Source organism: Solenopsis invicta, chromosome 14, assembly GCF_016802725.1.
Source record: "Solenopsis invicta isolate M01_SB chromosome 14, UNIL_Sinv_3.0, whole genome shotgun sequence".
In the NCBI taxonomy this organism is placed as follows: domain Eukaryota; kingdom Metazoa; phylum Arthropoda; class Insecta; order Hymenoptera; family Formicidae; genus Solenopsis; species Solenopsis invicta.
The window spans coordinates 5247322-5264456 of record NC_052677.1 but is presented as its reverse complement, the minus strand read 5'-3'; the positions used below and the strand labels follow the sequence as shown (position 1 = coordinate 5264456).

Below are 17135 nucleotides of genomic sequence, written 5' to 3'. Positions count from 1 at the left end.
AAAAGCTAAAAGCTATAACGGTATTATAAGTATTAGAAATATTTAATCGTAATTTTCTCGAGAATACCTAATTCCGCAACTTGCAGCTTTATTGCAGTAAAGATTTGAGTGAGTTGAGAATACTACACATCCATAAAATTTTATTAAACGGCGATCCGTTCTTGGTGAGTTCTCTTTGTTAGCAATGATGACCGCTGGGTGGTCGTATCCCTCTGTTCAACGGAGCTCAAAATTGTGTATTTGATAGAAATCATGTTCTAAGATTATTTATACACAACACATATTGTATAGATACTTACCGCAATCTTCCAGCTTTCTTCTGCAATTTCTTAACAAAATAAAACCTGGAAAAGTCTAGTCTAAACGAGATAGACTAATGGATTTTTAACCCGTAATGGTCCAAAAGACCCCACGCATCCTTCTTCTAACTTTTACATAGACCATTCAAAATCAAACGTTCAATGAAATTAATTTTTATCTAAAAGTATACTATCTTGAGAATACACCCCTAAATTTTTGTTAAATTATCTCAAAAATTAAAAATTTTATGAATATTTTTGTAAAGTTAAATTTTGCATTCTTTCTATTAAAATTTTTTTTATTATGTTAAATTCTAATTTAAAAATATTATTGAATGATAAAGAATAGATCTCAAGGTATGTCAGTAAAATTTTTGCGACGAAATATCAAAAAGCTGCCAAATGGTAACTGATTTTGTGCAGAAGAGTCCAGTGAACCCCATGTGGCCATTATGTTATTATTTGGAAGTGTGACCATTACGGGTTTATGATCCTCGTTATTATATCTAGATCATTAATTTAATAACCGTTAAGCTTTTCTGAGATCATGTCAATTAAGGCTTTTGTTCAACATCATAAGAGCAATCATAGACCATAATTAGGCAATTTGACAAATGCCAGTTTTTTTTATAAGAAGTGTACGAAGTCCTTTGCATGAAATACAACGAGATTTTCAGACATTGGCAAGTGTATCTTTTAGCAATGAGTATTTATTGTAACTAAAAACGGTGAACAATAAAAAGAGGTATACGCTACAACATCAAAAGTTTGAAAGTGAAGGCTTTCCTAGATACAGATCTTGTAAAAATGTCTCAAAATATATCCTTCTCTTATCTCATCTTGAATACATTTATGATTCGCTTATCCAATAACGTTGCGCAAAAGAAGTTTATACATTTTACGCGACATTAATAGTTTAAAACTTTTTAAGAAAATAAATTGCGTCAACACTAATTATCTAAGGGAAATTAATTGTTTTTCTTAGTTCGTAGACATTATAATTCGTGAGAAACGGCCCAATGTGTTGTTAATTCAAAGTTTGGCAATGAAGATCAATACAGCTGTCTTAATTATTATAGATACTTAATTAACTGTGAATAGTTTCCTCCTAAGGGATGTCTTGTCAAATCTGCAAATTAGAAGAAAAAGATTATGTATTAACATAAAATTAGCATCACTATTAATAATAATAAATGTATTTATAAAATTTGACGTATCCATAAAAATAAACAAAGTTTAAAGAGGTATTATCATTTTTGTGTGGATTACAAAATCAATTTTTTTAAAATATATTTTTAATAGTTTTTAATAGTAAATGGGTTTAACTCTTCTTGTAAAAGAGAGTTTCAAGTTGACGATTTTTACTTTTTTTTTAAATTTCTAAAGAAAGATACATAAAAAACTATAAAAAAATATATTACTATTTAAAAGAGACTTTAGCAATTTATCCAAAATATAAAACCTTTACTCAAAATAAAATCTGTAATAATGAAATCAACATAACAAATAAATTAGTTATTTTATTATAAGAGTACATTGTTGAAAAGTAAATGTGAAATAAATCTATATAAGTAAAAATCTTTAATTCTATTACTATTATTTTTCCAATTAAACTATAAATTAATATAAAATTTAAAAGCAACATTTATATCCCTTAAGTTTTTGTTAAAAAAAAAAAAAAAAAAAAAAAATATTTTACCAATTAATCAAAATTTTAAAAAATATTTGTATAAGGTTTCATTATTATTAATTCATTACTATTAATGTTTTCTTTAAACTCCATAGTGGTTAATGTAATTTACCATTTAAAGCAAAAATATTGTTTTACATATAAACATATTTTAATGTTACATATTATCATCATATTTATAATTTGATTAGTTTATTTTATTAGATAAAGTTCAGGATAATAAAACATGACTTTGCTTGGTCTTTTTCCCCATTTATTGAATTTTTTCAGTCAAGAATTCCCTGAAAAATATCTCTTTAAAATAAAAGAATATCCCTTTAAAGTATAATAATATATACCTGCATGGATCGCGTTTCATAGCTAGCTGCATGTCATGTCGCCAGCGGTAAATACAAGGATATGCATCAGGACAAATTGCGGATGAAAGTGCGTTGTAAACAGCATAATCTAATTTCGTTGGTGAAAATCTAAAAAATGTTAAACAATTATGTGAAATATTGAAATAAATAATCGTTTTTTTATGACACTAGAAAAAATTTGTTTACCCTTCGAGAAATATTTGAGAACCTTCCTCTGCAGTCTGCATATCATCGATGTTGTCTTGAATTAGTTCTGGCGAAGATGGAGGTGTAAAAAATTCTAAGCTATCTGCAAAATAAAAGATCAATAATAAACACTAATTTAATTGTAATAAAATTATGATTAACAATTATAGAATGTATTTTCATAGAAGAAAAAGAATTGTGAATATTATTTATTTCTTTGTAAGGAAAGCCAAACATGCAATACCTGTATCTTCTTCTATATTATCTAATTCAGAAGATAATGAATGCAAGCATAATTTATCACACAAGTATTGTATATCGTTAATGGCATCCATTTCTTTTGGCGTCTGTTGGCAACTTACAGATTCAACTTCGCAACTTGTTGATGCATATGCATTATTATTCAAGTTTCTCTATAAAAAAAAAAAAACAGAAGAATTAAGTGTTATAAAAATTAAAAACGTATTATTTAATGTTTTTACCGTCGAATAAAATAATTGTTCCTTATAATCCTTAAATTTCTGCTCAAAGTATTTTTCAAGCTTTGTCAAACCATCATCATTCCGAAAATCAACAAAATCTTTTAAAAACGGCCAATATTCTTTCCAAGGCACTTCACATTCTTTAGCAAGATCTCTAAAAAAATATCAGATATAAAAAAGCAAATTAATATACAATATTTTTATTTTAACACTAGAACTACGGTAAAATCTCTAAAACTGCGGCAGAGGTTAACTTGACCTCATTAAAAATTAGCGTTTAAATTATTATAATTTTAAAAATAATTATCAGGTATATGCCCAGGTATTAACGGATTTAAAAATAATAAATTGCCTTTATTTAATCGTTTATGTAACTACTACTGAAACGATCATTTTGACCGCGGCCGCTGTTCTAGTGTTAATTAAATAAAATGTAGCAAACAATAATATGAAAGTATCATTTTTATTGATCATTTGATATCATTGAGTAATGTAATAATAAAATTAAAGACGCCAATTGTAACAATATTAGTTTATATATTTCTAAATATTTTAAAATATCTAATACATGCATGTACTTATATTGCAAGTATATTGAGATTTATTACTTTGTCGCATGAATTTTAATAAGTTTGCAGAAATTTTTGTAAAGAAAATATATTTTTCAAAATTACTTTTTGTTCTTTATTATTTAAAGATTTATTTTTTTAATGAAACAATACAAATTATTTATTAACAATAAATTTATTTAATTTTTGATAATTTATTAGTGGCCATAATTCCGAATCTGTTAGTGAAATTGAAATTCTCTCAAACATCATTTTAGGAATGTATTACACCTACTTTTAAAAATGTGTTATTATTTATACATATAAAAGTTGTGTTTATAACATATTATGTTTATTAAACAATACATTTTTATAATTTATTTACTTTATTTGTTATTTTTTATTATAATACTAAAATTTTAAAAATGACAAAAACCTCAGTTCTTCATATAAATAGTGGAGAAGAGGGTAATATGGCACCCATTTTCATTTTATTGAATAATTTTGTTTATAATTAATATTTTCTCTTCAAATTTGAACGATTATATTCGTCAAAGTGTTCTTTGACAGATTTCAGACTCAAAATAATGAAATATTTATTATTTAGAACATGATTTATAAAAATCTAATGCACTGCATAATCGGTGGAAAAAAGTGGTTGTAATATGGCTATCCATAACAATAATTTTAAAAAATTAGTTTGGTTTAAACGAAATGCAATACGTTGTTCCAAAATTATATATTTTTAATTTTCTATTGCTTAGAATTTTCCTGCGTTCAGAAACATTAGAAATACCATTAGAAATTTTATTAGAAATATTATTTTATCCCTGTTTAACATTAAAAAACAAGCATAAAATGATGTCTCTAATGTTGTTGAACACCACACTCTAGAATGACAATCGATTTATCAAAGAAATATTTTAATATAAAAATTTCGTTTAAAAAGTCATATTAACAAAATTTCATGTTATTGCTTTAACTTTGTATAAATGTGTACAGCCAAATAAAAAGTTAAATAACAAAAAAACACTCAAGTGTATGTACCTTCGTGTGATAATATACTCAAATTTAAGAATAATGAAGAAGTATGTGTAATTAAAGATTAAAAGTATACCTTGAAAAAGTTTCAAAGTGCTCAAAAATAAAAATGTCTTATAACAATTGTCAGTTATTATTGACATATTAGCATCATTAAAAAACGGAGGGTTACTAAACAAATAACTTCATAAGCAATTGTTAGAATACATCACCTAATAACGGAGATAATAGAGGTAACCATATTGTCGACAGTAACCATAATACCCTCTTCTCCTCTACTTTAACATAAGATAATTTATATTAAATTTCATTACGATTCTGAATTTACAAGAGGAACACTAGGTTACAACCCTGGGACACAGCTTTACAGACTGTTTTTGGACGTATAAAAAAACTTTATGTCTACAGCTGTTTTATTGCGATTGATCCATAGTTTCGAAGAAATCGATTTTTAAAGAATGAGTCGACTGATAGATGTGTGAGACGCTTCATATATTCGGCTGTTATTACTGAAGAAAGCAATGATAGCATAGTCAGTAGACACTGACTTTTTGTATGCAGTAGGTTCGAATCACATCTCGTGTAATTATTTAGAAATTAGATTGATATATTCAGTAATTATGCAGTAATAGGGACCATCCTTCAGTGACCTTGATCTTGACATATGTTGTCAAGGTCATGACCCTGAGCAACTTTCAACAAATTTTAGCTCTCGCTTGACTTTCGTTAAAAAATTATAATCGTAAAAAGTTTATGAAAATTAAAAATACCAAGTACACATATATATACATATAAATATGATACAGAGAACGCGTGGACGGGGGAGGGGCTTCGCTTCTTCCCCTGCACCCCCTCTCCGTATTTTTTCTAACCTAACCTAACCCTATTTTATTTGTAATTTGTGAGTTTTAATGATATTAGATTTGAAATTATGGGTTGAGTTAGGAAACTAAAATAGGGTTAGGATAGGTTAAAAAAAATACAAGGAGGGGGTGCAGGAGGAGGGACGGAACCCCTCGCCGCCAACACATTGTGTACCCATATGAAACAATAACATAGGCCCCGTCCCGCTTGAAAAGTCGAAAATTTATTATAATTTTCACAAACTTTTTATGATTATAACTTTTTAACGAAGGGCGAGCAACGGCTAAAACTTGTTGAAGGTTACTCAGGGTCATGACCTCTACAACATATGTCAAGGTCAATGTCATTGGAGGGTGGTTCCTCTTACTGTATAATTACCTTATATATTTTTTTAAATTAAATTTTAAAATAAACTTTTTAATAATTTAAAAAAATCTGTACAAAAAAGATTTATATCTGTACAAGTTTCATTTACTTAACGTTATTAATTTTAATTACTTTTGAATTATAACAAAATTTCATAAAGTGTCTCACATCCAAGGAAAACCTCTGGAAAATTCTACAAGAATTGATACAATAACGGAGCAGAAACTATTCAAAAATTAATCATCAAAATGCCAAGATTATGCCCAGGTCAAATCAAAGAAAATAGAATGTTCTTGCGAAAAGACAGATTAATTAGCTGTATTATCTAACACTAAATATGTATGCTATTCTTTCAATACTAGAAGGACCAAGGTAACCAATTTAGCTCATCGTAAAATTCAATCTGCTATAACTTTTTTCAATTTTGCTTCTACAGATATCCTTTCATTATTTCTTATGTTTTTAATTTTGATAAAAAATTTGTAATTGTCTACCTAAAAGGTTAAGTTGGCTTCCTTATATTTGATGTTATATTCACATATATTTTACGGTTCTATTTACAAGTTTTATGAATTTAAATAAATAAATATCTTGATGTGCTTCTATTTGTTCGTTTAAAAAACAATTTTCTATATACAGTGTTGACCAAAAGTTTGGAAACACTTGCAGTTCTCTCGCATCTCACGAAAAATCACACATAAGTATCCGCTGTGGCATTTGTAAATAAAAAGAATTTGGGTAAAACAGAATAACGCAATCGCTTTAAAACACTTGTAAAAATAAACTTTGATTATCCTTTTTCTGCCTAATAGTCAATAAATAAAATCATAAAGAACATATAAAGTAAAGCATATTCAGACAGGAAAACACACGGATTGCTATTAAAAGAAATGAAAAATATATTTTTATGTATAAAATTCATAGAAACTTTATTTGCGGTTCATTTTCAAGAATTTGGTAAATACGTAAAAAGCCACATTTTTACAATAGAAACGAAATTATATGCACGACAAAATTTCATCGTAAATCTGTCAGGTTTCACACATATTAGGATAAATTTTGTCTGCGACGCTACCGTCAAGGCGGAGTTCTAGTTCTAGTACGAGTGAATATCTCGGTGAAAAAAAATCATAGAAAAATTTTCAATCATTTTAAAAAGCAAAGATAGGGCTTTAAATCTGTGTTTAAATTTTATTTCTGACATTTTGTTTTTAAATTACATTGCAATTAAAAATTGATATTTTTGTAATATTTTTATTTTATTTTGAAGCACTGCAGTTTGATGAAACTTCATCAAACAAAATTTAATATTAAAAGTATTTTAATGTAGGCTTTTTGAGCTTTAAAATGCTTCCTGAAAAAAAATTAATATACTTTTTAGCAATATCAAATTTTTTGTATCTGTAAAAAAAACATGATTTTATCTAAAAATTATAGAATGCTCCAAACTTTGGAGCGGTAGAATATATGTGAGAATAAAATATCATGATATGTCATATAATTCATGTTGAATTTGAAGAGCAATTGCCTGCCCCCCTCCCTCCCCCATTTCGAAAAATTGTAAAGAAATTGTAAAAAATATTTCGACCAAGATTTTAAACATGAATCTTTTTATATTACGTGCAGATACAAAAGTAATGGCATATAACTATGTGTCTAAATAACCATAACCAGACCTTAGTCCTGAAATTACAAGAAACGTTATTTCAGGGTTCCTATTTTTGAAATCATCCAATTAATTTTCGTATACGAAAATGACAAAACAGCCAATGGAAGAAATTAAATAATTCCATTGGCTACTCTGCCACTTTCGTATACAAAAATTATTCGCATGTTTTCAAGAATAGAGACTAAGATCTGCTACGACCATTTAAGCTTTTCAATTATTAGTGTTTTCACATAGCAGTTCATGTATTTTTATTAACCTTGTTGCACTTTTCTTCTAGTAAATATAATTTTGTGAAACTTGTTACCTGGTGATTTTTGGGGGGCGCTGAGTATAAAATACAAAATTCAAAATGGCAGAACCAATATGGTGGACAAAATTTTCAAAACAAACTTTGAAACTTGATATTCGCATTTTGGAGATTGCTGATTACGAATCCGAAAAATGTAAATTTAAAAATGATGGATTCAATATAGCTATCAGAAATTTCAAAATCAATCGAATTTGCTTAAGGAAATATTAAAGTGACATTCAAACTCACTCGACGTCGATATTACAGATTCTTTTTTTCGAGCAAAAGTCAAGTGGCACGCGGTCGCGCGAGGAAGGGTAAGAGGAATAGCGTAAGGCCAAGCAAATAGGCTAGTGCTCTTTGTTCAACACACTCATCTGTCCTTGTGTAGAAATTCCAACACTATGCAGTTACACCTTATGTACACATATCAGACTTTCAGCTCTCTCACACATCTAGTTATTTACACCTAGGTTGGGTTAATGATTAAAATTTAGCGCGCTTTCATTCACAGAATAGATACGCTTACCAACTCACGTGCTGACACAGCTTAGATTACACACGCACACTTTGGGTGCTTTCCAACAAGAGACACAGGCGACACTGTGTAACACAGTGTCTAACACATTGGTGCTTTCCAACTATGACACAGAGAGACACAGAGCGACACTGCAAAACACAGCTCAATCTTAAGTTTGGCCGTGTCAGCCATCAATAGTGTCAACACATCGGGCAAATAAATTATTTTTTCAAGTATGGTACTGGTACATTTTAGTCATGTTTAATCATGTTTTGTCGCCTTAACATACAAAATTAAAATTATAGTTTGAACCTTTTGTTTCTTTACATGCTACATCTTTAAATTAGCAAAATGGACTTATATTTTTACTAAAAAGCTCTTTGTGTTCGAAAATAACGTACCGGACCCAGAATTCTTGAGATGGTAATCAATATTCATTATTTTTATTTAAAGAATTGTCTAACCCTAAGAAACAATGCATTCGTTGATTATTCATTATTCATACGTATTTCATCGGATTAATTTGCAAGTTTATTCTTTTGTCGGCATTGTAAAGAAGTTATTCCTACGTTGGATAACGTAAAATTTCTTCTTTAACGGGTCTGGATTTTCTACGGATAAGTTTCTGATTCAATTTGAATCTGTGTTTTTTACTAACAAGGAAACACAGGAAAGTGTCCGCCTCAGATTAAAACGAGTTTTTAATATGTTGTAGTACAGATAAAAATATGGGACACATATTTTTTTATACGTGCCCATACGCACTTTAAGGGGGTGAAACACCCCTTTGAAGAAAATCGGTTTTTTTCTTTCGAAGCGTATGCCGTCAAAACTATAAGAGATAGATAAAAATGTTTTAAATAAAAGTTGAATGGCTTGAAGAGTAATAACAGCGGGGAAAAAAATTTAAAAAAAATTTTTTTAAATACTTTTCCCCACTACTTACCTATTTTTTTTCAAAATTTTAATTTTTTTTATAAGCAAAATAAAGCTTATTTTATTACGAATTTAACGGTATATGATAAAGTTACGATACAACATTCCCATTTTCCAAAAATAATTAAAAACCTCTCTATACGCACGGTACGCGCACCCGTCCGCGTGCGCTACGGAAATGACTCCCTCCGATTTCGACGTGCCTTTAATATGTAGTACAAATTAAAATAAGGGACACGTATTTTTTACACGTGTCCTAATACACTTTTAAGGATGAAACACCCCTTTGAAGAAAATCGGGTTTTTTCTTTCAAAGCATGTATCGTCGAAACTATAAGAGATAAAGAAAAATGTTCTCAATGAAAGTTGAATGCATGTTTTTCTCGCATAAGATGACAAAAACATTTCGAGGACAGTCTGTGTCTAACATGAAAACGCAGACATTGAGAAAAACATTTACTACAAAATAAAACGACACTACACTAAAGAATAACAACAATTACGGTGTTGTAAGACATTAATTTCTTGTTTAGAAAATAATATGTAATTAATATAAGTTAAACATTTATTTACTGGTCTACATGATTCGACTAGAATATTTGTTCTCTTTAACATTTTATAAATGAGACTTGGATTACAAAAAATTATTACTCACACATTCCATACCTTCACTATCTAATGCCAGCTCATCAAGTAACAACTAATTAAAAAATTAGTTAGAAATTTCATCTTTTATACTGCATTTATACAATTCAATTAATATGTTTATTAAATTCGATTAGTGTAGAAATATGCATAACCACGCTACTGTGCGTGCACTTTGGGTCATTTCCTATCTTAAAATAGAATGTTTACGTCTCGGCAGTATTGACATGTATAGATTCAAGAGTTACGTATGTAAGGAAATGACCCAAAGTGCACGCGCCAGTAGCGTGGTTATGCATATTTCTACACTAATCGAATTTAATAAACACTATTTAATAAACATTAATTGAATTGTATAAATGCAGTATAAAAGATGAAATTTCTAACTAATTTTTTAATTAGTTTTATGTTAGTTCTCTTGTTGTTAGTTGATGAGCTGGCGTTAGATAATGAAGGTATGGAATGTGTGAGTAATAATTTTTTGTAATCCAAGTCTCCTTATTTATAAAATGTTGAAGAGAACAAATATTCTAGTCAAATCATGTAGACCAGTAAATAAATGTTTAACTTATATTAATTACATATTATTTTCTAAACAAGAAATTAATGTCTTACAACACCGTAATTGTTGTTATTCTTTAGTGTAGTGTCGTTTTATTTTGTAGTAAATGTTTTTCTCAATGTCTGCGTTTTCATGTTAGACACAGACTGTCCTCGAAATGTTTTTGTCATCTTATGCGAGAAAAACATGCATTCAACTTTCATTAAGAACATTTTTCTCTATCTCTTATAATTTTGACGATACACGCTTCAAAAGAAAAAACAATTTTCTTCAAAGGGGTGTTTCACCCTTAAAAGTGTATTAGGACACGTGTAAAAAATACGTGTCCCTTATTTTAATCTGTACAACATATTAAAGGCACGTCGAAATCGGAGGGAGTCACTTCCGTAGCGCATGAACGCGCGGACGGGTGCGCGTATCGTGCGTATAGAGAGGTTTTTAATTATTTTTGGAAAATGGAAATGTTGTATCGAAACTTTATCATATACCGTTAAATTCGTAATAAAATAAGCTTTATTTTGCTTATAAAAAAAATAAAAATTTTGAAAAAAATAGGTAAGTGGTAGGGGAAAGTATTAAAAAGAATTAAAAAAAATTTTTTTTCCGCTGTTATAAATTACTCTTCGAGCCATTCAGCTTTCATTAAAAACATTTTTTTCTATCTCTTATAGTTTCAACGGCATACGCTTAAAAAAAAAAAAAACCGATTTTCTTCAAAGAGGTGTTTCACCCCCTTAAAGTGCGTATGGGCACGTATAAAAAAATACGTGTCCCTTATTTTTATCTGTACTACAACATATTAAAAACTTGTTTTAATCTGAGGCGGACACTTCCCTGTGTTTCCTTGTAAGTCAGTTTTTTACGCACTCTAGTGATCGTGTTTGGTAACTTATCCGTTCCAATTAGACTATACAACTGTGTTACACTGTGTCTCTCTGTGACACTGTGTCACACTGTGGCACTCTTGTTGGAAAGTACCCTTTGTAAATCATTCGTTATCATTAAGTTCCGTATTGTTAATCGCTTCGCTTTATTTATTAATTTCCGCTCCCGACAGATCGCTACATTTGTTCTTCTTTAGCGTCATCTAATGCAAGATTTGTTATCTACTGTATTCCACAATAATTGCTCTATGTATCATGGTTCATCTTCGTTGCGTGCATAAATTTTCCGGTACGCAAATCTTTTATATTAGACTTCTAAGCCAAATTGCGGAAATTCTACGTTGTTTTTGCATGTAATTTGCACCTCACAGTTATTTCATTTTATAGAAAGACTGCCAAAAATTTGTATAAGACAAATATGGGTACCCGTTGACAGCTCTAGATGAACTAAGATTAGATAAAAAAGATATAAATTTAACATTGTCGGCATAAAGTCGATCAGTATGAGGTACATTAACGCCTATACTTTAATTAAGAATTTTTTAATCTGTAAATGCAATTAGAAAAACGGTGTGCGCAAAAATTCGTTTTTAGTCTGTAAAAAGACATCTTCTTAAAACTTTAAAAAGTACATTTGCCATATTGGTTTGTCATATTACATCTGACATTTTAAATTTTGTATTTTTGACATCAGATTCGTAATCAGAGACCTTAAAAACAAGAGACTTAAATAACAAGTTTCAAGCAAATTCAATCGATTATAATAATTTTGTCCGCTATTTTAAATTTTTAACTGGATTCACAATCAGCGACTTCAAAAACCATCAAATAGTGATTTTAAAATATAAGTTATTGAGCAAAATTTTATGGAAACAAATTATTAAAAACGACAAATTGGCAGTATATATTTATTAATAACAAAGTATTTATTTTAAATATGATTCTAAAAATTAATTTATTAATTAGGGAAAACTTCGTAGTGCAACAATACAAAACATACATGAAACAATTGATTTATTGAAAACAAACTTGGATGATAGCCTCTCAGAGCTACATTGTGCAGTAAAAGATCAAAACACACATTTTGTAATGTGTTCTTAGAAAACACTACCAATGGTTTAGATAAACACACTACAAGCGAAAATTGAAGCATCACCTCACGCACTTCCGAAAAATAGGTAAATTTTAAATGAGTATAACTTCGGCAAAAGTGGTCAGACTGAGATGTTCTAAAAAGCATTTTACAGCTTAAAATCTTTACTTTTCAAATGTGATATTCAGATAACAATTTTTATAAAATTACATAGATACAAATAAACATCTGTCAAATTTAAAAATTTATTATAAACTGTGACGTCTTTCGCTTGCTATTATCATAGTATATCATAAATCATAGGGGATTATGCAGCCTGATCATAGAGGCGCAATTTCATTGACGCAATGTTTACTAGACACGAATCCTGCATCTTTCCGGCTCGCGAGCAGGCGGAATTTTATTGGCGCAATGTTTAAATATGTGTGTTTGTCCATGTGTCGTCTTTTCTTTTAATAAAATCACGCGTCTAAGTGCCGGATAATGAGGCCAAGATTAACGATTGCGGCAATTATTTTCGTGTATTTTCAAGGTCTTATTCGCCTAGAAAAGAGCAAGAGGATTGCCATTACCGCCGAAGGATTACTAGAGCACCTCAAAATGCGGGCACGCAGGTCAATCGCCCTTATTTTCTTACTTTATCATGTGAGGCATGCATAGATTTTTGCTCAGAATTTACTTACAGGAACGGAGAAGGAATCGGAGACGCGGAGACAGCGCGAAGGAAGCAAGTTGCATCGGTTATTGTGCGAGAATAAACGCGAGAGTGTCTACGGGCAATTGCCAACAATACAGAACTTTAATGATAATAAATAATTTACAAAGTGTGCGTGTGTAAGCTATGTCAGTACGTGAGTCAGTAAGTGTATCTACTCTGCGAATGAAAGCGCGTTTAGTCATTAGCCCAACCTAGGATGTGTAAATAATAGATGTGTGAGAGACTTGAAAGTTTAGTACATAAGGTGTACATAAGGTGTAACTGCATAGTGTTGGAATTTCTACACAAGGACAGATGAGTGCGTTGGACAAAGCACTAGTCTATTAGAGTATCCTGCTAGAGAACAATTACGAGTCTGAATGTGGAAACCATTCCCTTGGTGAAACGGCCGGCAGATACTGGAATCTCACGAAAAATAAGGAATTAACGCTGCCGTTCCAAAGCTATTGACGAGTTCAAGTCGCGTGCCAAAGATGCCACCAGTGCCTGGTGGCCGTATAAATTACACCCTGTGAGGATTGGGTCACAAGGCTGCAACAAACGTAGAAGTGATGTAATTGTGATAAATGGAGCGCATCGCTCTGCTTGTGATAAGATATTAATTGCAGAGAAATTTTACGCTGAGTATACGATTGGTTTCAGAAATATATAGGATCAAAGTGGTCACTTACCTACGTGTACTAAGAAAGTATGATACTAACGCTTTATAATACAAATTTTTGTTGAATTTTTCCGAAAGGTGGTATTCATGGGTTCTTTGAGTTGCTGATTACAATTCTGATGTCAGATTTTAAAAATTTTAAATGACAAAATTAATATGACGGATTCAAATACTGAAACTATCATTTATTTTTATGGAAACTGTCTAAAAAAATGGTAAACAGCAACAAAGCAAAACTCATATTAGAATAAACTTTTTCACGTGTATGGAAACAAAACATCGTGAGCATCTTCAATTGTTTCAAAAACTTCATTTTTTATGAGTTTATTTGAGTGTTGTTGGATAAAAAAAAATTTTATATTATTGAATGTAATGGTACGTAGTTATAAAAAATCACGGAAACTGCAATAAAAAAGCACGTATACAATGAAAAAACTTCTAAATATAACAATTTAAACTATCATATTATTCTTCATGTAACCTATGAATTTGAATTTGATATTTTTACGAAAAACTAATCAAAAAAATACTTTTTCCACTCAAAAATTGTCATTAATTACTTTCTAAAATCTGATAAAAAATTCATAAGCAAATAAAAAAAACCATAACAGTTAGAATGATTGTTCCAGTATTTGTGTTTTGCTATATCATATCCACCATTTTGATTTTTAAACTTTGACATCAAATTCGTAATCAGCAACTCAAGAAATCCATGAGTACCGACTTTCGGAAAGATTCAACAAAAATTCGTATTATAAAGCGTTAGTGTCATACTTTCTTAGTAAGTAGGTGAGCAATTTGATCCTCTATATTTTTGAAACCAATCATATTTTCAACGTAAAATTTCGTTGTGATTAATGTCTCATCATAAACTATCTTTTAACATAAAATTTAATTCCAAAATCGAAGATCGAAAAACACAAAAAAAAATATCCTTTTTGCTATCCGATGCTCTTTCGGTAGAAAATTTTCAAATATATCAATACGTCAAGAATAAATATAATAAAGTTTTAAAAAGGGAAAAGAGAAAAGATTGGACTTTGCTGTGCAATTCTTTCAGTGACAAAACTCCCCTTGTTAAAGTAGGGGCATTAGCAAAATTGTTTGCAAAAAAATTTAAATACATGCTCCTTCCGGCCTAATCCTAACAAAATTTTAGTTTAGTCGTTCAAAAGTTGGCTATTCACAAACTGTGTCTTCCCGTATGTATATCTAACGGTAATCTTTCTTTCTCTCATATGTTACAGAAGGATTTAGGATAAGAATAACTGTTATTAGATATGGTTGGATTTGGAAAAAAATTAACCTTTAATTTGGCTAAAAAAAATTTGGATGGTAAGGGTATTTTGTTAAACAAAATAAAACAACAATTTTTTCTTTACAACTTTAAAATACTCTTTAAACCGTACAACTTTTGTTAAAAAAAATTATTTCTGCTTTTCTACTTTCGACGATATTCACCCCGAAAGGAAAATATCGTTTTTTTCATGTTTCACCCCCTAAACATGAGATTCCGACAATATAAAAAAATATGAGTCTTTTAGATTTTCGTGTTTAACAGCATATTTCAAGGAGAATCAAATCGGCGCCGAACACCCGTGACATGTCTCTTGTAAGATATAGCTATGACAGTTTAGACTTGTCAATTATTTATACAAAGATAAAATAGATTTATGTTATTAAGTTACTATTCATATATTATATATAAAAAAAATAGCAAATTAATATTTAAATAATGAATAAAAAACAAGTAATTGTGAAAAAATATTTACCCACTTTCCTAAAAAAGAAATTTATACAGACCTAAAAAATCAGATTTGAATTTAATTCAAACATACCTCCCAACACGTTCCAATCCTTTTTCTGTATCTTGTAGCCTTAGAGCTACGTTAGGACTATTAATACCATGTGAATCGCCTTGTCCTTTTTTAGGAGTAACACGTGGGGGAGTTTTCCATTTTTTTCGAAATTCTACTGCCTGTGTTTTAGACATTGGACCAGCAAATGCCCTTACTTCGACACGAGGACTGATAGGATCATTGTTTAAATTCTGAAAATATTGTACATATTTTTTATAATTACATGCATGCATGAATGCTTATATACGTATATATAATTGTTTAGCAAATGGTGCATGAAGTTTATCTACTGAATTCACCAATTAGAAAATTATTTATTAAATTATACAGTAGAACTCCCTATAACACAAAAGATACGTTCCGCGTTATATGAAACCAAGAGTGCAAAAAAGTTAGAATTGAATAAATACTCTTTTTTAATATTACAGAAAATAATATGCAATTTACACTATTTTAAGCAGCAAGTTAGAATTTAATATTCTGTTTTAACATAACAGAAAATAATATGCAATTTATTCTATTTTAAATAATATGAAAGAAATGTTAGAACTAAAAACTTTTTTAATAGAATAGAAAATAATATGCAAATTATTCTATGTTAAACAACAAGTTAGAATTGAATACTTTTCCTTCTAATTGCATTATACGGGGTCGTACTGTATATTCATATACATATACATATAATACACTCGTACATATAGGGGAGAAGGGGGTAAGATGATGACTTTAAGGTTTGTCGATTTTTGCTAATTTCTGTGATAATGTAAAAATAACGATCTATTTTTTTTAGAGTCACTAAAATCTTGTTTATCATCTGTAAAAATTAGAAGTTGTTAAATAAGCAAGAATTTTTTAAAATTTAAATTATTTTAGGACATGTCAATTTCGTCATCTTGCCCCCCCCCCCCATGTGGGTAAGATGATTTTTAATACCGAGTAAGGTGTAAAAGAGTCAAATAAAGTTAAAAATGTACTCTCATGAATAAAAAAAATAGATTATAATAAAATAATCTTATACTATTTTGATATTACAACATAGTTAAAGAAAAATTTAAATAAAATAAAAAATATTTGTAATCTGCAAAAATAAAATTATCAAAATTGTGATATACATTACAATATATATTGCATCTAAAATTGCGTAATATAATTGTCCGAATGCTGTTAAAACCGGAAAAAAATAATATACAAATAAATTACCTTGCCTATGCACAACTTTCGTTATCTTGTCCACAGTCGCCGTGTTTATTTGTTTATGAAATATAAAATATTGCAACACAAAAATTGAAAAATATAAATACATTATTGTATACGTTTTTAGCTACACAATATTCAAATTCTATAGACAAAATAAAAATAATTGTTATAATTATGTTAATTTTTATAAACAAACACTAAAAAGTTAGGGATAGGTACTTCCAAAACACATTTTTTATTATATTATCTATTCTTACGGACAAATGG

The 17135-nt window shown here is 29.3% G+C and overlaps 1 protein-coding gene across 9 annotated transcripts in view; it reads right to left on the bottom strand.

Moving 5' to 3' along the window:
- Window positions 1–987: 987 nt before the first annotated feature.
- Window positions 988–17135, bottom strand: part of LOC105194433 (ankyrin repeat and LEM domain-containing protein 2 homolog) — a 73722-nt gene continuing 57574 nt past the window's right edge. For 7 of the 9 annotated variants that reach the window (XM_039457280.1, XM_039457279.1, XM_039457286.1 and 4 more), the window contains 6 exons: window positions 15651–15862; window positions 3017–3170; window positions 2779–2947; window positions 2535–2637; window positions 2328–2456; window positions 988–1428 (listed from right to left, as the gene is read on the bottom strand). In XM_039457280.1, the coding sequence (XP_039313214.1) occupies window positions 1383–1428; window positions 2328–2456; window positions 2535–2637; window positions 2779–2947; window positions 3017–3170; window positions 15651–15862 (813 nt within the window). In that variant the 3' untranslated portion in view covers window positions 988–1382. The remainder of the gene's footprint in view (window positions 1429–2327; window positions 2457–2534; window positions 2638–2778; window positions 2948–3016; window positions 3171–15650; window positions 15863–17135) is intronic. The other 2 variants (XM_039457282.1, XM_039457283.1) reach the window with 1 other exon arrangement.